The sequence below is a fragment of the Athene noctua genome, chromosome 2, assembly GCF_965140245.1.
Source record: "Athene noctua chromosome 2, bAthNoc1.hap1.1, whole genome shotgun sequence".
NCBI lineage: Eukaryota > Metazoa > Chordata > Aves > Strigiformes > Strigidae > Athene > Athene noctua.
In genome coordinates, this window is record NC_134038.1 from 25,394,649 (window position 1) to 25,420,050 (window position 25,402).

The window sequence follows — 25,402 nt, forward strand, 5'->3', positions numbered from 1 at the left end:
GGGTCTCACGAAAGCGAAGCAGAGGGGGAGAATCACCTCCCTTGACCTGCTGGCCACATTTCTCTTGATGCAGACCAGGATACCAGTTGGCTTTCTGGGCTGTGAGCGTACATTGCTGGCTCATATTCATTTACAGCAGAACAATGAAGAAATCTTTTCAGTACTGGCCTGAAAACTGAAACTCTGTCCTTCACTGGTAGTCAGCAGTCGCTAGAATGAGATGCACGGGTACAAGTGGCTGCAAGAGACTTGTATTTTTTTTAACAACTGAAATCTTGACTGGCAAACAACTTGGGTCATTTAAACGCAAAACAACTATGATTAATAATAGCTGAAAGTATGCTTAAACCACGTATTTTGATGTCTGTACTTTTCAAAAGCCTTATTCACAGGACAATCCCATGGCTAGGAACTATTAATAAGGCAGCTTCTAATGAGATACAATTAAGTTACAACACAACAGTACTAGAAGTATTTCTATAAAGTTTGAAATATTTTTAATATGTACATTCTTTCTTAGTAAATATTAAAGTAGTGCTTTTCTCTTGCACTTTTTTCTTTAGACTTCTAAAAGGGCATCAGAAATACAGTTTTCACCCCCCTCCAAACCAATGCACAGTTGTTATCTTTGTAACAAGTACATATGAATTCTGTACACCTTTCCCTCCCCACAAAAGAAATAAAAATATGCCATGACTATTCAATTACAATCATCACAAGTTTAAATTACGCATACAAATAATTCCAGAGTATTTAGAAAAACCCAACATACTGGATTTATGAAAACATTCCATGCATTCAAAAAAAAAGAAAAAAGAAAAGATGATTAAGTTTTTTAAATGGTGTTTTCTCTTTCTATCCAAGTACCAAAGTCTGGATTCAGTGTATCATTAAGACTAACCACGGTTTGAGTCACAGAAACATGACAGTACATAGATAACCAAGTTTCTATTTATAGACAATATGCTATACAGTTACTACCTCTTTAATGAATGTCAAATAAAGCAAGTTTTGCTTTCTAAGATGTTGAAACTGCACACTAAGAAAACAGTAAGAGGTGCTGCTAAATAGGTAACAACATTTTGAAAGGAAGGCTATGTATTTGTATGATTCTGCTTAGTAGTAACAGTTGATTAGCATTAACTATGTTGTTAGCTAGTTTCTTTTTTCCAGAATAACAAGATATTCAAGAGCTAGAGCTTACTAACCCAGAAACGATCACCGAATTTTATCTTCAAGAGGTAAAAAAAAAAAAAAGAATTTATGCAGTGAAAACCCTTAGGGGCAGTCTCTCTCATTACCTAAAATCTTAATTTCTACAGAAGAGGCTCGTAGCACAACATACAGATTGGAAACAGAAATTTCGGACATACATTACAAACCTGAACTCAAAGGGCGTTGTTTTTCACCTTTACTATGACCAAGACAAGTAAAATTATAACATTATTCACATGCAAAGGACTCTGCATGATTTTTATTACACCCTATTTTTGTTTGACTTGAGATACTCCTTGAAAAGCTGTACTTCAGTTCTAAATTTATTTTACATGAATCTTGACAGGTAATCAGTCTCAGGCATTACTCCTTCCCAGTAAATAAATCAATACTTTCAATATGCTCAATTTATTTTAACAAATCAATTTAGTGTCACATGTTCCTGATATACAGGGGTTAATACCTGTGCAAGTTAGTATCCATTTATTAGGAAAGCTCTCCATTAGCAAGGTGCACTTTCAGTACAATTAACACCAGCTTGCTGCATTAACTATTCTTGCCTTGCAATACTGAACTGCAGTCAAGTACAGTAAAAGTACAGGATTGTTGATCAGTACCATGTGTTACAGCTGTTAACAATTCTGTTTGTGCCACAAAACCAGAAGTCAGTAATTTAAAAAAATTCTTGGCTCTTCTTTAACCGAATTTAGCAGGTGATGTTAATTACCATCCTTATCAAACAAATTTTTGTAAAGGCTATTTACAGTGTACATGGCTGAGCATGCACCTTACAGACACAAACACATCTGCCAGTTTGATACCATGTAATTACACAGTGCCTGAAAATGACAACACATCTTAAAACACCATTTTAATTAACAGTTTCAAGCAGGAAATGGTCTTTATTTTACAACTGCTATACTTGCATGAATTTTTATTTTTTTATATAAAAACACTAACTCCTGTCCAGAAGTCTAGACACATTCTACACACTACAGGTTAAGGCAGTAAAAAAATGTGTTCCTGATAACTGGTCTTGACAATGTCAATTAAAGCTGTCTGAAGCCACTCCAGTTCTCCAACAGATCTCTGAAATCCCAAATAATTTGTGAGTGAAAAAAAATTTCACTTTTCTTTCTTCAGAGTTTTAGCAATAGAGAACAGAACAGAATTGGGCATGTTAGAACAGAATCAGGTATGGTAAGTTAAAAAGGGTTAAGGGAAGGAGACATTTGATTTCAATTCATTCCATGAGTTTAAAAGTTGAAAGAATACAGTTTTAGATGGGAGTCTGAATCAACCAAGAACTATAGGAAATGAAGGAGAAAACCGATTTTATGCACACTACTGCATTCTTAAAAATATACTGTTATCTTCAATAATTCAAGTAAGGTAATAGACATTATCAAAAATAACTTCATGAACCATACTCAAGTTTCAAATCACATTCTCAAACTTTTAACCTAAAGCAGTTTTATTGTGTTAACTTCATATAATAAACCATGAAGGTCTGACTGTACAAATGGTTAATGATTTGCACTTGTGATTCCTGTAATAGCTAGCAGACTTGCTAACCAATTTACTGTAAAGATATGGCAGATAATGTATTTAATCAAAGCACTTTGATTTAGGCATGAAACAAATTCAAATGGTTGACATTCTGTGCTTCTAATGCATCCCTCATAAGAGAGGCAAGAAACACCCACTATTGTACAGACAACTATTTTTACAGAAAACCCTTTCTTGAAATTAATCTTTTATCCGCAGCTGTAGATGAGAGCATAATCTGTTGTAAACAGGGCACTGTGTTGTAAAACCAGTTTTTTTTAAATTAAGATCTCTCTCCCAAAATTGGAAAAACAGACTCTTCAGAATGTCTTTCAAATGTAGCATGTTGTTTGCTATATCATAAAGTTACTTTCCTTTGATTCCTTTTTAAAGATGTTTGTGTTCACAGCAGTTCTGTTTTTAAAAATTGTTTGAAATTTATATAAAATTCTGTACATGTTCACAAATTATTGCATAAACAGCATAATCTTCATGACAATATTCAGCAACATATGTCCATCTCAGGAAGTTCACGTTTCCCTTCTTGCTTTTTTCTTCTTTTTGACTTGTTTGGGGGATTCCCAGCTTTCTTCAGACTTTGCTAAAAACAAAACATAACTACAGTGTTAGGACTGAGAAAGTTTACATAGAATTGACTTTTAAAATCCTGGACAGTAGACACCATATTATTACAATGTAATTCAGAACCATCAGCTAGCATGATTTTTGATTTTCTCCCAAACAGTCTAATTTGAAGTGCATCTAAACCAACATTTGTTAACTTCAACCTACTTTTTTACACCACAAAGTGATATACAATGAAGGTCATTCATTTTGTAATGTGATCATTATTTTTTGGCTAACTGGAATTAATGTACATGTACACAACTGACATTAAATGTTCACTTTTATCAGATTACACTGTTTTTAACCCCTAAATATAAGTGACATGTCAGAGGTATTTTTAAAAACAATGAACTACATAAACATGTGGTTACATGGAATCCATCGTCAAATAAAGAAGCACTATGTTATTTTATTAAAACAGATTGCCTTAGAACATGCTGGCTGCCAAAAGTGGTAAATTAAGTCAATTATTTTATATGCAGAACATGAGGCATGAATCAGTCACAAAAGCCTTCATATTTTAGAACCAGAACAAAAAGATGTAAGTTGACATACTGGCTCAAAAGATTTCATTGTTTAATATGTTCAAAACCAAAAAGCCAATTAGTGGAGTTAAACACGACATATTATGAAATCATCTAGTTTCTTCCACAGTTATTAAAAACTGGTTTAGTATTTCAACACTTAGCCAGAAACTTCTTACAAAATGTCAGTATTTATTAATCTCATTAAAAAGTCTAACTGAAACACCTTTTTTTTTTTAAAAAAAAAAGTAATGCCTTTCACATCCTGACTTCCCTTCTAATTTTTTTGTCTTACTGTGTGAGTACTTCAGTGTAAGCACTTTCGATGAGTACAACAGAGGATACATTTGACATCTCTGGGCACAGTGTATTTTTAAAAAAGCAATATACCTGCAGTAGTTCAGCCTGATGTATGTGCTGTGAGGCTACAACAAAAATAAGTGCATTACCCAATACTTTTCTACTCCCATATCAGCAACTGTTTTCCTCCTTGATTACTACATTTCATAGAAGCACATGGAAACAGATGTTAATGAGCTAAGTTGAGAAGTCAAAAAATCCCCAGTAGGTTGAAAATTGAATTGCTTGCATTTTTTTCCAAATTTCTGGTAGCTAAACATCCTGTCAACTGCTATATTAGTACCCATCTGTTCCACTGAAGACTCGCAAGCTGGCCTTTGAAACAGTGTTGGCAAAACTACTTAGTCACAGCATGGAGCTCCAGTCCTGGTGGTGAAGGGTACATCCAAATGTCTGTTAAGGACTGGACAAGGCCAACAGACATTTTCAGTCATTCAAGCACACGAAGTGAGTTTTTCCTCACAGTGAAAGCACATTTGTCAAAGTACTTCAATGAAAGCTAAAATATGGCAAGATATATAAATGAAATACATAAAACCTGATATGGCACTCTAAAGCCAAACCCCAGGGCAAAGCATTCTGACTATCTATGTTCTATAGGAAAAAATACACCCCGAATTTACAAATGAATTGGACTGAGAGGTACTTACTCTGTGGAGGAGGCACACTGTTTTGCTTAATATTGGGACTAGAAACATCTGTCTCTTGCAGCATCTGTGGCACTTGGGAAGCGACCTTGTCAGAATCGCTCTCTGATACAATTACAGATGGCTCAGTAGAAAGAGCAAGTGAAGGAGCCTCCTCAGGCTATTTAAAAAACAGAAAAAAAGTTTCCAAAAGTTTATTAAGTTATACAATAGTAAACCATTCTTATACAGTGTTATTTTGGCAGTATACGTAGCAGCTGCTGGAAAGATGGCACTGAAAAATGAAGCCAATATTAGAAGCCTTCAAAATTTTGAATTAAGGCTGCAATACTATGACTGCCATCTAGTGCCAAAATTTTTAGTTGCATACAAGCAAAGATAAACCACAGAAATGAATTCTTCTTAAAATATATGACATGCAAAGAAAGGAATAAATCTAAAAATCACTAAGATCCTAAAAAGATTCTAGAATACATATTCAGAAGAGATGCACGATGGTGATATGTATGCATTTGGTTGTAAGGCAAACAGGCAAGCTGTGTAGGTCCAAATATGCAACTCAAAACCAAAATAAAACAAACTTTTCCAGTATTTAGAAAGCATTTGCAGTCATTCCCATCAACTGCTCAGAACACTCTGTATGCTTATACTAGAATAACATGTATTTGTGGGGGCAGTCAGAAAGTATTTCAGTGGAAACTAGTGTAGGAATAACTGCAAAGTAAATGATACTCCTAGTATTTTCCAATTATCCAATTCATTTTGAAGGTTCCAACTAGAGAGACAAGATGTAACTGTAGCTTACTGTGTAGCACCTATTGGAATTAAAGTATGGTAAACCAGAAGTCAAAATGCACAAAACAATTTTGACATTCCAACAGGAAAGTCAGAACATAAAAACCATTATCATCCCACTTACAGAAGGCTTCAAATAAGAGTGTATCAGAAAACAGAGTCTCAGTCAAGCAATAAACCCCAAACTTTACGACGTTATTAAGAAATCATGGCTCTAGTTGTACCACAACAGCCAGGACCTAGAACTATCACAACAAAGCAGTGAAGTCTACATCCAGCCCTTGACATGGATGTACACAGATCCTACATGATAGTTATCAGTTTGTACTGTTTCCATCTCTGTAATATAAGCATTTCAAAAATTTAGTCAGAGCTTACAAAAGAGCAAAAAGATACACTTTAAAACTTTTTTAATCATATCATACTGAGCAAGAAGTTAAATAGCTTTAATTAAAAAAAGCCACATACATTTAGAGGGTAGTAGTTCTCTAACCTTTTATGAACAGGAGTTTTCTACGCCCTTATGTATCAACTGAAGCAAGCTTAAAAATTATTAATAATTGCAATATTTTTCTTAATTGACTGAAAATATGGTGATCTGGAATTTTTTAATATCAACCATGCTGATAAAATGGACTCTCATCCCACAGGATTTTCAGGCTTAGCCAATTCTAATGTTGTCTCATGGTTAGCAACCATCAGCTACATAAACATGTAAACTCTGAAAAATGGATGCGGCCTCTAAAACAGAAGGACTTAAAGCTTCCAGTTGTGCAAGGGAACTGATTCAGATCACTGATGTCACAGTTTTGTTAGGACAGAGTCACTCTCCACCTGCAGGTAAAGCAATTCAATTATGATTTAAATGGGATACAGCTATCTCAGGCTGGCTAACGAGCATGTTGCAACTTCAGTGTTACAGCATGCGGTATTACTGCAAACAGAATGATAACAGATACATACAGCATTACCTGGACATTTTTCCAAATACCATACTTCTGTCTGAGTTTTGGATGAGGGGAAGAGGATAGTGATAGCAAACATTAAGAACTGGGTACTACTCTTCACTACGATATTTTGCGTTAACAGATAGTTCCACCAAAAGGAAACCTGAAACAATTAATAAAGCCCATTTGATAATATAGTTATATGCATAATTTTACAATTTATTAATGAAGTAGTGACTTGTGGAACTGTTACAAATGGAAGATTTACAAAGATAGCTTCCATTTCAAACCTTATCTTCCATTTCAAACCTGTGCCTGCTGATAAAATGCCAAAAGTTTCTACACGGACCAATGTATAATATGGGAAAAATTTAATCACCAGAAAAAACCCCAGAAGTATTCAACATTCAGCTGTTTCTGGTCTTTATGAGTATATCCTGGATAATAAATTATTTGTACTCAGTTTATTTTTCCTCCTATTTTGTTCTCATGTTTTGGAGCATTTTCTCAAGACTAGATTACCTATATTGGAAACTTAAGTCATCCATTTCATGCATCAGCCACAGACTGTTCCGAAAACTTTTTGGAACAGCCAAATCAAACAATATCAGAAGGCATCTTTGCATGTGTGAAATTAAAATGAAGCCAAATCTGATAGTAAGTATGGTAAGGAGACGTGATAAAGACTGATAAGATCATCTGCACTGTCAGATACAACAATTCACAAATTGTCCTTTATCAAAAAATATGAATCCTTCTGAGAGCTGGTTTCATCATTAAAGCAAAGTCAAGTCAAGGGACCGCACGGGAGATTCAGTTTTTAGGAATCTAATGGGAAGATGGATGTCATTAATACAGATGTGATTAATAAAATAACATCTATTCCCTCACCAACTAGCAAAAAAGAAACACAAACTTTCTTAGGCATTATAGGTTTCTGGAGAATGCATATTCTAAACTACGGTCAGGTTTCTATCAAGATCTCTATCAAGCGACCTGTAAAAGAATGATCTTACATGGGGCCCTGAGCAACAACAATCCTATGAACAAATTAAACAGGAAATAGTTCATGCAGTAGCTCTTGGGACAGTTGGGGCAGGACAAGATGTTAAAAATGTGCTCTACACTGCAGCCAAGGAGAATGGCCCTACCTGGAGTCTGGCAGAGAGCACCAGGGGACACCCGAGGCTGACCCCTGGCGTTTTGGAGTCAGCGATAGAGAGGATCTGAAGCCTTCTATACTCCAACTGAAAAAGAGATATTGGCAGTGTATGAAGGAGTTTGAGCTGCTTTTGGAAGTGATTGGTACTGAAGCACAGCTCCTCCTGGCACCCCAACTGCTGGTGCTGGGCTGGATGTGCAAAGGGAGGGTCCTCCCCACACACCATGCAACTGATGCCACGTGGAGTAACGGGATCGCACCGATTACACCGTGGGCTCAAATAGGGAGCCCCAGCTACCCGGGAATATTGGAAGTGATCACAAGTTGGTCAGAAGGCAAAGATTTTGGAATGTCACCAGAGGAACAGATGTGCTGAAGAGACCCCACCATATAATAAACTACCAGATAATGAGAAGCAACATGCCCCTGTTCACTGATCAGTCCTGTCATACTGTAGAAAAACATCAAAGGTGGAAGGCTGCTGTGTGGAGTCCCACATGATGAGTTGCAGAAGCTGCTGAAGGAGAAGGTGAATCGAGTCAGTTTGCAGAGGTGAAAGCCATCCAGCTGGCCTTAGATATTGCTGAGTGAAAAAGGTGGCCAGTGCTTAATCTCTATACTGACTCATGAATGGCAGCAAACGCCCCGTGGGGGTGATTACAGCAGTGGAAACAGAGCAACTGGCAGCACAGAGGCAAACCCATCTGGGCTGCTGAATTATGGCAAGATATCGCTGCTTGGGTAGAGAACTGATTGTGAAAGTACATCACGTAGATCCTTATGTACCCAAGAGTCAGGACACCAAAGAAACATCAAAACAACCAACAAGTGTATCAAGCTGCTAAGATTAAGATGGCTCAAATGGATCTGGACTTGCAACATCTAAGGGTAAAAAATTTATGGCTTGCTGGGCCCATGTCTCCTCAGGTCATCAAGGAAGGGATGAAACACAAGGGGTAGACATGGTTACACAGACACTACTGCACAAGCTATCCATGAATGTGAAACACGCTGTGCTGGGACAGAGTTAATTTTCTTCAAAGTAGCTAGTATGGGGCTATGTTTTTGATTTGTGTTAGAAACAGTGTTGATAATACAGGGATGTTTTCATTATCGCTGAGCAGTGCTTACACAGAGTCAAGGCATTTTCTGCTTCTCTCCCCACCCCACCAGTGAGTAGGCTGGGGGTGCACAAGAAATTGGGAGAGGACAGAGAGCCAGGACAGCTGATCCGAACTGACCAAAGGGATATCCCAGACCATATGATGTCATGCTGAGCATCTGAAGCTGGGGGAAGGTGGAAGGGGGGGATGTTCAGAGTGATGGTGTTTGTCTTCCCAAGTAATCATTATGTGGGATGGAGCTTTCCTGGATACAGCTGAACACCTGCCTGCTGATGGGAAGTGGCAAGTTAACTCTTTATTTTTTTGCTTGCACACATGGCTTTTGCTCTACCAATTAAACCATCTTTATCTCAACTCACACCTTTTCTCACTTTTACCCTTCCAATTCTCTTTCCCATCTGTGGGAATACAAGGGAACATTGGTGAGGAGGATTGTAAACATGCTCAAGTGACTTGCAGCTGGAGTGTTGAAAAGCATGTATCATATTAAGTGTTGTTTAGCTTTGTTGCTCAACTGTGTTTAGATAACATAGGCCTAGACAGACGCAAAGGTTCCTTATCAAACATCCTTGAGGCTTCTGCCCTGCTGTTGGAGAGATCAAAACACAGCGGAAAACTACACCTGTGAAAATCCCTGACATATACAGGCAAAAGCAGCAGGCTCAACATCTTTTCTTCTCCTCTGTGATGCCTGTGATCCTTGCTTGTGTGCCTCTGCCTGGGTGTTGCTGAGGAGATCCCCCTCGGTCACAAATAATGAGAATAAATTTACTCTTTACATTTCATCCGTGGTTTTGTCATTTTTCCTGCATCCTGCTGGTGCTGGCTCACACACCATCCCACCACGGGGGAGTGAGCAAGCAGCTGTGTAGTTAAATGTGCTTGATGCAATGCAATCAAGCAAGCCAAACAGTTAAAACCTCTTTGGTATGGAGGATGATGGTTGAAACACAGATATGGGGATGCCTAGCAGATTGATTATATCATGCTCCTACAGACCCAGCACAGCAAACACTACGTGTTCACAATGGTGGAAGCAACCACCAGATGGCTGGAAACATATACCATGCCCCATGCCACTGCCCAGAACACTGTTCTGGGCCTTGAAAAGCAAGTCTTGTGGCAGCATGGCACCCCAGAAAGAACCGAGTCAGATAACAGGACTCATTTCTGAAATAATCTCACAGAAACCTGGGCCAAAGAACTCAGCATTAAGTGGGTATATCACATCCCCTATCATGCATGAGCCTTTGGGAAAATTGAGCAGTACAATGGATTGCTAAAAACTATATTGCGAGCAACGGGTGGTAGAACACTGGGATACATGTTTAGCAAAAGCCACCTGGTTAGTTGACACTAGAGGATCTGCCAGTCAAGCCACCCCTGCCCAATCAAACCTTCTATGTACTGTAAATGGGGACAAAGTCCCTGTAATACACATTAAAAATATGCTGGGGAAGAGAGTTTGAGTTATTTTTGCCTCAGGTAAGGTAAACCCATTTGTGGGATTACTTTTGCCCAAGGACCTGGGTGCACTTGGTGGGTTATGCAGAAGGAGGGGGAAGTCTAATGTGTACCTCAAGGGAATGTGATTTTGGGTGAAAATAGCCAGTGAATTGAATTGCAGGATGTTAATTGCTAAACAACCCTATCATTGCATATCATCATCACTATAGTTGATATCTATTATACTAATGGCATCCCATTAAGAATCACACAGGTTAATGAAAAATGAACTTTGATGAAGTCAGGACTAATTTTAACAACTTCCCAACAACTGCCCAGCAACTTCCTTGAGCTTAACATCTTCAGCCCACAGACCGTGAGCATGGACCACTCCAGATACATCAGCTACAAGCTCCAGATGTAGCAAAGACTACATGCCATCTTTCTGTTGCATCCAACATCACCCACTCCACTAACTGAGCCAACTCTGCACCATCCCTTCTGTCTTGAAAGACTGTCATGACAGATGGAAACCTAAGTTATGGACTAAATGAACTCACTAAGCATTTTGGAGGAATGTCCCATAGACTAAGAGAATGATATCTCTGTGTATACATGACGTAACAGGACAAGAGATGGTGATTAAATAAAATGTATGTAAAAACACGGAACTGGAGCATAACATAAATGGTACGGAATAAGGGGTGGATACTATCCTGGTTTCAGGTGGGATAGAGCTAATTTTTCTTCTTAGTAGTTATGTGTTTTAGACTCAGTATGGAATTTATGAGAAGAATGTTGATAATACATTGATGTTTTCAGCTGCTGCCAAGATCTCAAGGACTTTTTGACTTCCCATGTGCCATTAGTATGCAGGTACACAATATGCTGGGAGGCAGTACAACCAGAGCAACGGACCCAAACTGGCCAATGGAACATTCCTTATCACACAATGTCATGTTCAGTATATAGACGACAGTGGGCTGCAAAGCTCACTCTCTTCTGAGATTGCGCTTTTGGGATCTGCTCCTCTCTGGGACTGCTAGCCAGGAATGGGCTGGGCATTGGTCAGAAGGTGGTGAGCAATCGCATTGTGCCTTACTCATTTGTATTTTCTATTATTATATTTATTTTATCTCAATTATTGTTTTTATCTCACCCTACAAGTCTCCTTACCTTTACTCCTCTAATTCCCTCTTCCATCCCCTGGCCAGGGAAGGGTGAGCAAGCAGTTGCATGGCATCTGGCTGTTGGCCTGGTTTAAACCACAAGTCCTGAGGGAACTGGCGAATGAACTGACTAAGCCACTATACAGCATATCTAAGAAGGCATGGCAGTTCAATGAAGTTCCCACCGACTGGAATAGGGGAAACATAATCCCCATTTTAAATACAGTAAAAAAAAACAATCCAGGGAACTACAGACCAGCCAGTCTCATCTCAGTGCCCAGCAAGATCATGGAGCAGATCCTCCTGGAAACTATGCTAGGGCACATGGAAGGTAAGGAGGTGACTGGTGACAACCAGCATAGCTTCAACTAAGGGCAAATTGTGCCTGACTAATTTGGTGGCCTTCTACAACAGGGTAACAGCTTTGGTGGACAAGGGAAGAGCAAGTGACATAATCTACCTGCACTTGTGCAAAGCGTTTGACACCATCCCACACAGCCTTGTCTCTAAATTGGGAGATACATGGATTTGACAGATGGACCACTCAGTGGATAAGGAATTGGCTGGATGGTCACACTCAAAGAGTTAAGTCAAGGGCTCAACATCCAAGTGGAGTTCCTCAGGGGTTGGTATTGGGACCAGTGCTGTTTAACTTCTTTGCTGGCAACATGGACAGTGGGATTGAGTGCACCCTCAGCAAGTTTGTCAATGACACCAAGCTGTGTGGTGCAGTCAACACGCTGGAGGGAAGGGATGTGCCATCCAGAAGGACCCTGACAAGCTCAAGAGTTCAACAAGGCCAAGTGCAAGGTCCTGCACATGAGTTGGGGCAATCCCAAGCACAAATCCAGGCTGGGCAGTGAGTGGGTTGAGATCAGTTCTGCAGAGAAGGACTTGGGGGTATTAGTGGATGGAAAACTGACTATGAGCCAGCAATGTGCACTTGCAGTCCACAAAACCAACCATATCCTGGGCTGCATCAAGAGCACTGTGGCCAACAGGTTGTGGGAGGTGATTCTTCCCCTCTATTCTGCTCTTGTGAGACAAAAAATATTTAACTGCAGATCAGAGTCATTACATGTAGCTGCAAAGTATTTCTCAAATCAATTTAGATTTCTAAACAGCAAAATCTAGCCTTTTGAGATGTACCTGCATACCTCTTCCTAAATGTCACAAAACCCACCTTGATGTCACAATCCAAATAGGAGTTTTCTGTCTACACACTTTCAACTATGGCCTCCAACACAGAACAATGTATTTGCTTTTAAGTTTTTTAAAAACACACACCCTGCCAGGAATAAAGCCACTTGCCAACACACCCAGATCTTTTTTTCAGATACAGCTTCAAAAAAATCCAACTTCTCACTAGTCAGATAGATAGCTAGTGCTAACCTTGAATAAAGGTTGAACAAAACTCAAAATAAAGAAATTATAATATCTGCTTCAAAGAAGGATTTTTAGAATAAGCTAAAAGTATGTCTGAATGTGTCTTTCAAAGCACATGTTCTCAATAAACACTTTTTATACTTCTTCTTTGGTGACCTGAAGCTTCTCAGAAAAGAGTCCATACTAATATTTTCATTTGAATCTTAAGACCTTGTTGTCTTTATAAAACAAATGCTTAACAATTAAAACTCAATATTCTAACAGATACTGTCATACCAAATTGCTGTCTCATTGGCAATGTTTACTCTTTATGGAACACAAAACCAAAACCCACTAGATATATTAAATACTTTACTACTTCTTAAAATGTGATGCTTGTAGGATAACAGTATCTAAAAAAGCTGCTAGTTGGAGGAAGATTAAAGAGAACTTGTATTCTCTAGAGTATGTTTCAACTGTGAGCTGAACTAGTCAATTAGTGAATTGGTTCAAATAAAAACTTTTCTTATTCAGTCATTAACATTAAGCTTAGCACAGCCATTAAAATAAAATTTGAACTGCATTTAAGTCAGAATATAATAAATTAGTAACACTTCATTCTTTTGCAATGGAACTGTAAAATACGCTATTAGATTTGCACTCAGACCTATTAGTTCTTAGGTTTCCAGACTTCCAAAGTTTTAAACTATTGCTCGAATATTCAAACAAGGAAAATGACAGTCATAAAAGTGACTGCTGATTTAGAAGATACTGCTTTTCAGAGCAGACATCCTTTTAAAAACACCTAACTGACCTGTATCTAAGATTCAACCTCTCAATCGCCTTTATATTCATTAACATGTAGCTTGAAGCAGTACTCTTACTATAACCTTACCTACACAAATTGATGTTTCAATAGACTCTGAGCACTTCCAAATCAAAAATTGTAACAGAAACCCAATTTTGTATCCCTACCTTAGCTGGTTCACTAGTACTTATGGTCTTCAGAGAAAAAGCTATTTCCTGCTGTGGTTGAACTTTTGAGGTATCCTCCTGAAATTCCTCTCCAGCTTCTCTATCCAGTTCTTCAGTGTCCTACAAAAGGGGTAGGGCGGTGGGAGGAAAAAAAAAGAGCCTGTGTTTGCAGTGAAGTTCTGACTCTTCTTCCCTGCACATCAGTTTTGTTGCCATAATCAGCTTCTATAACTAAGAAAATCTATCTAAAAAAATGAGCTACAATTAGCCTATGCTAACACTCAAAATTTAGAGCAACATAATATAAAAATACCCATAGAACCCAATAAAGCCCAAAAAAGCAGTACTCTTCATGCAATTTACTAACAAAAACCCCAATCTTGGAATGAAGTGCACTTCATACTCCTATAGTTACTCTAAAAACTTTGCAGAAGCATCACAACGAGACTTGACTGCTCTCAATTCTGTCCTTTGTTGTAAGTAAAATGTTTTAAAATACAAGTTCTGCATATTAACCTGCATAGTTTTCTATCATATATGAAGCTTTAATAATATTTATGCAACCCAGTTTAGTCTGCCATGATGTCTGGAAAACAAACGTCTCGATACAGAAACTGAAAATTTATCCAAAGTATCCAAGAATCTCAATCTTTACTCCTTAAACACTGTAACGATGGAAAGTTTTGATTTTACATGAGGAATTAGAGTAGTTACATTTATTTACAGCAAAAGTATAACAAAGATATTGAACAGAAGAATCCTGTGACTGTGAACTGTAAACAGAAAGCAGGTCCCTGGTTTTAAGATGGAACTACCTCTTGGAACACTGTTCCTTTACTTATCTTCCCTAGAACCTCATGAAAACGCAGTCACAGTCTAAGTCTGTTGGTTCTTGAAAGGAAAGAATATATATTGCCTTACATCTAGCTCCGAAGGGAGCTTCCACTGCCTTGACAAACATTGAAGCCAACAAACATGTTAACAAGTATAATCAATGAGATAGATGATGCTGTTCAAATGAAAATGTTCAATTTTAAGAGAGTAAATATAGAAATTTTAAGTGAGTTTGAAGAAGGACCAGCAAGTTAAATTGCTAAACTGCTATAACAAGGATAACTTATCTGTGATGCATTAGCAGTTCTATCTGTGCCTATCAAGCAACACCCCCCAATTCTCCATAGAAATTTAATACAGAGAAATTCTCATCTTTAAACTGATGATTTCATAGACCAATGGATTGAAAGGAAAGGCAACAAAACCAAAGTGGTTGGAGAACAATGGGTAGAATAAATGAATCTGTTTATGTTAACATAGACAGTAGGACATTTGACATATACAACTTAAAAGGCAGCTCACAGGCAACAGATTAAAAAATAGCTTCAGAATTCACTCACTGACCTTAAGATCCATGCAAGACATCCTCAAACACCTGTTAACCATAACCTATTAGTCTTGACTTACATTAAGAATCATCACAGATACCAGAACACAACTGATTTCAATTACAAAAAAGCTGCAGTTCTAGTACCCTCAGTTTGACTTTGCCTCAAAAGAAACACTGAAAAATAACACGATCATTCACCTCCACACAGACATTTCTGAAAGAATTCTATGTAATAGGAATTTAATCTTTTAAAATGGTTTAATAAAGTCTCAGACTGAAAACATGATAATCACAAAAAAATGCAAAGCAAGAATGACTGATGTAATGCTTTCCCCCCTTCTCTCCAATTCACCTAGTCAGATTCAACTGAGCATGTAACATTTTGTAAAGAATGTAAATTATGAATGGCTGTCACTACAAGCAGAAGCAGGATGTATTCTGAGCATGAGCTATTAAAAGCTTTTTCCTATTAGGAAAGTACTTGTTTTCATCTATTCAGATATGATTCAATTGCCAAGTGAAGTGCAATTTGCTTTTGCTATTTTTACAACAAATCTGTTTCAATGTAATTCCTCTAAAGCTGAGTAACACTGAAAACTCTAACCATCTCAGTTTGCAAATACTATTTAATTCAAATCTTACTCAGAGAAGCTCCACCTATTGAGTTCAAGGCATTGATACTTACCATTTCACAAAAATTGAGCTGTGACAGAAAACCACTACGTTCTCGCAGAACTGTACTGTAATATAGCCAAAGAGAAAACTTCAACTTCTCTTGTTCTACTAGCTAGCTATGTCCTTCACCAGGGCAGCTATCTTTCAAAGGACAGGAGGAGAAGGCTTCCCATGCAGTGGGAAGTTCCTCCCAGAGGCATCCCTACAGTACAGAATCCTCATTTGACAGAAAATAAATAATTTGGGATAAATCCTTTACACATATTCCATGCTTTCCATAAATCCAGCAAAACTACATTGTATTCACAAGTCAAACAGAATAATTCAAATTAAAGAAAATTTGCTAGTATTTAGTAAGGATTACTTTAACACTTAAACAATAATAGACAATCCAACACCATAAGGAAATTATTTTCCCCAAGTTAAGTTTTGCTTAAGACACTAATATACAAAAATAAAGGTAATTTTGTGACTTCCTCACAATTGCCTCTCAGACTATCCAGATTTTGCTCCATTTACCTGTGCAGGAGAGTTGGCTTCTTCACCCTGCTTCTTCTTTTTCTTCTTCTTTTTCTTGGATTTGCCACTTGTAGAACTCTGAAGATTTTGCTCTGCTTTTTCTCTTTCATTATCTGAAGCCTTCATACAGGAATATAAAGCATTTACCGTTTAAAATTACAATAAAACATGCCTTCTGTAGACTAAAAAATTAATAGCTATAAGGAATTTAATTGCATATGAAAGTATAAATGAACACAATCTTATCTGTTCAGTTCATTTTAGGAAAATGACATTGTTTACATGCTATTTGGTAATATAGATACAGAAGTTAGGAATGAAAAAGGCAACAGAGCACCACGTATTGCTGGCATAGAGATGTTGGTTTTCATACAGAGAATTAGACATTGTTATGATCTAAATCCTCTCTTGGTCTACAACAATAATGTAATCATTACAGTATGATGAGACAGTAAGATCTGATATGGAGCTAAGTGGCTCCTACTTTTTCAACAACAGTAATCATAATTTTCCTTCTCTGTGTACACATTAAACACAATTGTGCTATTCTTATCAGTATAAAAGAGAGAAAAGATTACCTTTACCATTACCCTTAAATTACTTTAAGAAACGGCAGTGGTAAGGGCAAAGTCTTGGAGCTAAGGAGAAAATATCACCTTTTACCTTTTGAACATCAGGTATCTCTTCAGGTTGAGGAACAGAAGCAGCTTTTTCTTCATCTACCCAGTTTCCCCACTCCTCTGCTGGTGCATTCCAATCAGAGCTGGGATCAGCTGAAGAGAGTCCATCTACAAAGATTAAAATAATTTTCAGGAATGTCTCATTACTTTACAGGTGCTCTTTAACAGTTTAAAAAAAAAATCTACGCATAAAGCCACTTCTTGATATCAAGATACAGGAAATGAATATTTGTATTTCTGAAAAAATGTGAAGATTATACTAATAGGTGGAAGATTGCTGTAAGTAATGAGCAAGTAACCAAGTAAGACTTGGTTATTTTACAGAGCAATTGGATTACAGACTAGTCACAGCAGCAGCCACCTAGATCCAATTGCTTTGAGATACTTTTCTAGACTGTGTGAAGAGGGACAAATTTAAGCTGTTCTCTATTTTAAACCTTCTTTATACCTTGTGAAAAAATTAAGATGAACTGTAACACTGATGAATCTTGCCTTAGTAAGAATCCTTTATAAATTACGTATCTGAAAGCATGTCTTTCTGAGCCAGTAGTCATCTTGTAACACCAACATTTTAAAATAACCTTATTTTTTCTAAGACTCTAAATTCCTACCCCATTTTGCTATTGTTCATTTATAATGGTACATATTAGTGTTGTCACACAGGAATGACACATTTAAAGGGTCAGTTATATAAAAATTAAAAATATCTGAAGGGAAGAACTAAGTCTTAGACTGTCTGTTTAGTAGAAACTTAGCAGCAAGCCGATCACAGATATTTCTTGCCCTCAGTCTATGTCAAATTGAAGGAAAAAAAGAGGCAAACCTAGTCCGTCAACTACAGCAGAATTCAGTTTAAACATTTGAAAATTAAGTCAAAATAAAAAGCAGTAATAAACCCAATTAAATTTACTGGCAAGCATTATGAAACCAGAAATACATTAAGAAACCTTAAGATTACTTATAACACTCTTCCACCTCTTGCTTTCATATAAAAAAAATATATTACCTTAATTACACTTACTCTGGACACTAAAATTTACTGATTTGAAAAAACTATTACTGCCCAACATGACACACTACAGTTTATCTACTGCCCTCTCACTAGATATTTAAAGAAAAAATCCACTATTTTTTATTAATAATAAAAATTACTAGTATTTGTACATAACAGTTAGTTTCCTTGTCCTGAACCAGATAAAGCAGTAAGGTGTATCTGTTATCATATTGGCCTAAACTTTAATTATTTCCCCACTTCTATTAGTGTACACTTGAATTAGTTGCCATCTATAACTGAATTACTCTATTAACAGAAGCTACAGTAATAAACATTCTATGCTCAGAAGTGTGAAGAAATTATGCTTTGATAATATGTAAAACTGATTACTTTTAAATGATAACTCAAATGTGCTTCCCTTTTGTCTTTTATCCGATTTAATGATAAGTTTCAAAATGCTCTGGTATGAGAGCAGCCATGCCAAAATTAGTGGAATCAAGGACTACACCCATCCATTCCACTTTTGCAGTCATTAAACTAGAAGCTGTTCTTAAGAGAGAAGGTAACATGCAAGGCAGCTTTTCTGGTCAACCTCTTGATCAATTTTTCAAGTCAGTGATCTAAGAGAAGCACTAAACTGTTTTCCTTAAACATTCTTAGATCTGACTGAATAAAGCTATCAATTACAAGGCAGATCAAAAAGTGAATTTAAGGCTGAAAGCCTTCTTCACAAGTACAGTTTCTCTAGTAAATATAGCTTAATTATACTACAGCCCTGTTTAAGGGGAGACTGTGGTAAGAACTACAACAATATTTTAAAATTGGCAGGGAGGGGAAAAGGAGAGTAACCAATTTTACTACAACTCCCAAGTAATTTCAGTGATTTCTATCCTGCATATGCTTCCTATACACTTCCTAACATTTGCTAAATGAGAAAGTAAGACAGACTAAATACAGGAGTCTTATGTCACATTAAGTTTTCAGTAAGGTACAAACATGTAAAAGCAAACTGTGACTCAAATACTATCTGCCAAATATGTCCTTTGCAGACTTCCAGTAGATTTTTCTCATCATTTGCAGTAAGACTGTTTTAACTGTTTACCAAGATTTTCTAGCAAAAGCCAGAACTACTTTAAAATGCATGAGCTGTCTTTCACTTCTGAGTTTCAATATCCATGTATTTTTCCTAAAAAAAAATAACTATTTTCTATTATCATTTGTCAAAGTACTTCTTTCCTGCTTTCTTCAAACTGTCAATTAGTTTTACAGCAGTGATACACATTCTAGGTTTTTCTTCAGATGCTCACAACTGGCTAATACAAGTAGCTAATATAAGTAATTACACTTCAAAGTAACAATAACTAATAACATTTTGTTAATGAACATTTTAGAGGAACATACTTAACCCAGACCATTCGTCATCAACAGCGGGTTGAGCATGACTTAAATCCCACTGGAAATCAGAAGTACCAGCCTGAGAAACCGACTCACTGTTGGATCCTGAAAGGGAATAAATAAAATTGTACTTGTAAGTTAACAAGCTTCCTGAGTTTTCTTGGATAATGAAATTCCAATCAAAGTAGGAAAGGAAGACAGAAAGCTCGAACAAAAGATGACTGAACGTGCAGGAAAACGACAAGGCTCTTGAAAATGAGATATATTCAGAAAGCAAGGGAACTGAAGAAAGACAGAATTAAGTCAGGGGAAGAATATGGAAAAAAAGAAATAAAAAGGGTGATTAACAACTGTCTACAAGGCTTAGAGCAGTCCCCTCAAACTGAAAAATACAATGAAATTTTACGGGCACTAAAATTATTACCCTCTATCAGTAAGAGCTCTTACAGGGAGAAGCTTACGAGAAAAGAGTACTAGAAAGCAACCTCATTAATTACACTGCAGATATAGCAATTAAATTATTGATTACTAAGAATCAAATTCTCATTTCAAGTAAAGGTTTCAGGAACATAAAAGCATCATGACAAACAACAATAAGGCAAATACCAGACATGATAGCAAAGTGTCAGACATGTAACTGCATTATTTTAAGAAAAATAAGACATTAGCAAACAGAAACCATATTATAAACAAATAAAACCAAAAAATTCTTGATTGAGAGACTGAAATTAATATATTACTTTATGAGACTTACTTTTGAAACAAAGTTTAAGTAAGACTATAGCTACCTGAGTGTCTCTATTTTATAAATGCCTCTGTAAAAGATACCTCAGATGACAGGAACCTTGACACATTCTCATTTTTTGATAGCCAGTCACAACTAAGAAGTAAATATTTATTCATGTAGTTGCTTTGTGTTACAACATTTTGTCTAAGGTGCATCAAAGGAGGAATATACTTCACTGTCTTCACACTTCTCTTTCAATTTAAGTTGGAATGGTGGTATTGCAGATTAGTCTGTCATTCCACTTTACTTTGTAAACTTTTAAAAGTTTCAACCTAGAGACTGAACTTGAATTCAAGTGGCTCCCTGGGAAATGTTAAAATGTTATTAGAACTCTGTACAATTAAGACTGTTTGTTCTTTAAGACAAGGTTTCTTTAAGTGAACTGTTCTTTGGAAAGTCTGATAAATTAGACCTTGGCATTTATAACCTCTTTGTTATCTGAGTTCAGATGTGCACACAGAATGAAGCACTTTTGAGCTGTAGGACACTGAACTTGAGTTCTACAGTTAAAAGACTGTTAACTGCAATACTAGCAAACACAGCCTAAGTACATAAGCACTTGGCCAGCTACTTCCTAAAAGAAAATAGCCATGCCAAGCTCATTAAACAACTGGAGTAAGCAAACAAGAGCAGAAAATCTGACATATGATCCCTTTATTGTATAGTAAATCACTACAGCACTTATGTCAGTAGTTTAACACACAAGATTTGTTATAAAGCCAGATTTGTACTCTATAGCAACTTCACCCTTCAAAACAAGAAAAACTTGGAGCTCAGCTTTCCCACCCATCATACAGAGAAAGATTCAAGACTTCACATCCTGCCTGTGGAACATATTTTGAAAGTAGTGCTTCAGTTCCTTGGAGGGGAAAAACCCAACCATCAAATAACAAGTCTCCCAGAAGATCAGGGTAAACAGACTTTCCTAGAAAGCAATCTTCAGATCTCCAACTTGAGATGAAGCAACACTGAGCAATCTCTTATGCCCGTTATTTAAACTTGACACACAAACAGGAAAGCTAAATAAGAAATATCACCTTCTTATTGATACAGATTTTGATCATCAGTTTAAAACAGTTACTTTATTGCAGAATCTCAGCATAACAAAAAGCTTTCCAGGCTTTCTTAAAACATGTCTTCTACCTGTTTCCAGTTACCAGGACTATTTTCAAAGAACAGTGAGAAAGATGCGTGTTAATAACACTTGGCAGATTCTATTTCCACCGGGTAGAAGAGAGTGGAAAAATCTTTGGAAGGGCATACATACCAGAAACTCCAGGAGTCAATCCAAATGAAGAGAAAGAAGTAGAATTCTGTTCAGAGGTATTAATCCTTGCATCCACATTCCAAGCAGCTGTGGAGGAAGGGAGGGAATGAAAAAAAAACCCACCACCCAAACACAAACTTCACACTGCTGGCAATGTTGAAAAAATTCCAGCTATGTTAACATTTCACACAACTGAGGGCATTATTTTGCTTATTACATCAGACAATCAGTGCTGGTAGAGATGTGACAGTATGAACACTCAGACTGAAACAATTTTCAAGCTTTCTACGATCTTCTTCCCTCTGCAGCCTTTATCCATAGACTTCTCAAAGGGAAAGTAAATTGTGTTGAGCCCCATACAATTATTCTTCTTCCCATTATTGCAATGATTTAAGTTATTGAAAAGCATTATTTATTAGCTTTGTAGATATAATATGCTCCAAGCTAGGTTTCAAGTTACAGAACAGAAGAGAGTTCAGAATAATTTTTTACGAACAGGAGCTATTACTTAAAAATTAAGATATACTTGACTGTTAAGGGTAAGGTAGAAAATAAGCAGAAATAATTAGTGGCACTACTGTGTCAAAAGAAACTTCTGATTAGAATGTGATTCTAAAAGAAAACTACTAGTAGCTTTTATTTAGAATTACATTTATTTAACTGGGGGGCAGGCACTCAAAACTGGACAGAATATTCCAGATGTGGTCCAAGAAGGGGATAATCACTATGCTAAAGTCTACAGACTCCTGTTAATAACAGCCCAGAATACTGTTGGTGTCCTTTTCTGCTGGGACCTGTGGTTGACTCACGTCCAGCCTGGTGTCCACCAGGACCCCCCATCCACAGAGCTGCTCTTGAGACAGTCAGTTCCCAGCCAGGTGTGCTTCCTACCCAGGTGCAGTACTTCACATTTGTCCTCGTTCAGCTTCCTCAGGTTCCTGTTGACCCATTCCTCCAGCTGGTTTAGGTCCCTCTGGATGGCACCCCTAATCTGGACTGTATCAACTGGTTTCCCTCCTCCCCACTCAAGTTCGGTATAAACTGGGAATCTGACATGAATGATTCCGTTGCTTCCTCCAGGTTGTTTGTAAAAATGGTAAACAGGACAGCTCTAAGTACAGAGACCTGTGACAACCCCCCTTGTTACCAGCCTCCAGGTAGAGTATGACTCACAAACCACTACCCTTGAGTCCAACCAGTTTTTCAACCATCCTAACTTGGACACAATTATACTGCAAGAGACTGTTGAAAGCATTACTAAAGTCATCATAAGAGATATCCATGGCTCTCCTCTCATCCACAAAACTAGTCATTTTACCAGAAGCAAATCAGCCTGGTCAGACTGGTAACAAAAACAACAATGAGGTGGTCACAGTCACTAAGAACTACCTTATTAGAATACACAGCAGAATACAGCTAAATGGAATATGAAAAAAATCCCTTTGCCTCTACTTGGCAATAGCAAAGCTTCCAATGGTATAGCAGGTCCAGCCTCAGGAACCACATTTCAAGATATGCAAGACAAATAGAAGAGGTCTAGACTAAAGCAATGTTGCTGCCTACAAAAGGAACACTGCTTTTCAGAAAAGACTACGATCACTTAGACTGAACAGTGGGAAGAACCGTATTACAGTATCTGCTAACAAACTGAAGATTATTGCCCAGAGAGAAATGAAGAATTCTCTTCTTCATTATTATTATGGACAGTACAAGTGATAAAGGCAAAAAAAATGTACTGGAGAAAACTAAAAACAATTTCTAATGAGAGAAACAGCATAACAGTAAATGTTATGAGAATCGAATAATCTTTATGCCTGGAGCCTAAACAAACATCTGCCAAACACACAGTTGTTTTGATCATGTTGGATCAACAAAATAGACTTATGACCTGGCTGTTAAGAATTCATTAAAAAGAAGTTAAACTTCAAAATGACTTAGTAATCACTTTCAGAATGTTAGGAAATTGATATAAAAAAATTTGATTCCTTTGCAGAAATAATTTTATTTCAGATAAACTCCAAAAACCCAGTTAAACTGTAACGGGACATAAATGTTAAGCCATCAGAACTTACAGTAAATAGAAACTGCTTAGTTCATATTTCACTAGACCACTCCAAGATTTTCCTGATATACAAATATAAGGCTAAGAGATTTGCTACTAAAAAATATACCTATGTAAAAATGCTTACGTGAAACAAGTTTTCTTCGGAATAACTTACCAATAGGAGTGAACAAAGAACGCTCTTTCCAGGGCCTGCCCACCAGGGTTACACCCCAGTCCTTTCCATTCCCATTAGCATCTCCAGTGTCCTGGCCCCAAGCCGATGTCTCAGTCTTCCTCTTGCCAGCTGCAGCTGAAGGAACAGATGTCCATTTCTCCTCCCCTACACCAATCTGTGAGGAGATTTTTACAGTCTTCTCATTCCAGCTTCCTCCATTTACTGTATGGCTTTCACTCAATCCTGGAGAAACTTAAACACAAGCATAACCAAAACATTATTCTAAATAAGAACTGAATGAAGAATTACAGTATTACTTACGTGCACACATACATTTAACAATAAAAAAAGTACAAATTAATAGCAGCTTTACTACACCAGTGTGATACAGATGAGCTGCTGCTCTGTCTCAACTGATTTTCCAGTTCAGATGATACGCACCATCTGTCTACTAACTTGAAGAGTGAGGAAAAAACAGTGCCAAACTGCACTCTCCTTCCTGTGTCTCTTTCTTTATAGGGCTGCTATCTTGGTGAATTAGTGCCTCTTGATAAAAAAAAAAAAAAAGGGTGTGGAGGTTCTTCCAACACTGACAGGTAATTTCTCTTAGAGGTATGGTGGATTTCTGGAAAACCCCATGCACTAGATGAAGAATAATTTCTGTTTCATAACTGCATACAGCAGTTCTCTAAATAGGAAGTAGAAGAAATGACCAAGGAGTAGAAAATATTTCCCAAACACTACACAGGATTTACAAAGAGCATTGATACCATATTGACCATCATGTGCATCAAGGTTAGAGGAAAAAAATCATCACAATCTCAAAAGAATTAATAAGCAATATATTTTACAGAAAAGTAAGGTAAAAAACCACAGGACTGCAACAGCCTACCCTGATGAGAAATTACTAGCCATAGCAAGTTTCATGTATACTTTGAGAGGAGTCAGCAGTACACTAATGTAAGGATCATTATAAAACTACTTTTTAAAAAATTTATGTCCCTATAAAACATAAAGACTAATGGTTACCTGGTGCACCCAGCCTGACCTCCTATTATATATCACAAACCTTCTCAAAGGGGTCTGTATATCAAATCCTCTCTCTCTTTTTGTATATGCAATGTAAACAACAGAAATACTGCTGATCTACAAACACAAAATATCTGCATATCGCAAGTGTAACACTTAAATAGTCAGCCAAAATTGTATGTCAGCACCTGAAGACCAAATATTTTATTCCTCAAATGAATTCATAGCTCAGGCAGCACGAACATGCCACACTCAAGGTGGCCTTACTGGCAAGGAATTGATTTAAGTGAGATATGCCTAGATTTTCTCAAATAACTTCCAAACACGGACATCTGTAAGGTTGCCACTGGTGTACATAAAACCACTGACCATTCTCCACTAACATTGTTTCTACCAGTCAACATCCTCTAAGGGTAATACAACATGTTTAGTTTAGGGAAGGCAACCACAAAAACAGCAGAGACAGAAACCAAATTGTAGTTGGCAGAAAAAAACCTCTTTTGCAACCTTACAAAAAAGACAGCTGAAGTCACGAAGCAGGAGCTTTAT

At 37.1% G+C, this 25,402-nt stretch overlaps 1 protein-coding gene across 3 annotated transcripts in view; it reads right to left on the reverse strand.

Moving 5' to 3' along the window:
- Positions 1-285: 285 nt before the first annotated feature.
- MTDH (metadherin) overlaps positions 286-25,402 on the reverse strand; it is a 39,719-nt gene continuing 14,602 nt past the window's right edge. For 2 of the 3 annotated variants that reach the window (XM_074898668.1, XM_074898667.1), the window contains 8 exons: positions 23,825-24,076; positions 21,606-21,692; positions 19,558-19,656; positions 17,146-17,270; positions 16,483-16,602; positions 13,905-14,024; positions 4,925-5,081; positions 286-3,364 (listed from right to left, as the gene is read on the reverse strand). In XM_074898668.1, coding sequence (XP_074754769.1) covers positions 3,294-3,364; positions 4,925-5,081; positions 13,905-14,024; positions 16,483-16,602; positions 17,146-17,270; positions 19,558-19,656; positions 21,606-21,692; positions 23,825-24,076 — 1,031 coding nt within the window. In that variant the 3' untranslated portion in view covers positions 286-3,293. The remainder of the gene's footprint in view (positions 3,365-4,924; positions 5,082-13,904; positions 14,025-16,482; positions 16,603-17,145; positions 17,271-19,557; positions 19,657-21,605; positions 21,693-23,824; positions 24,077-25,402) is intronic. The other variant, XM_074898670.1, reaches the window with a different exon arrangement.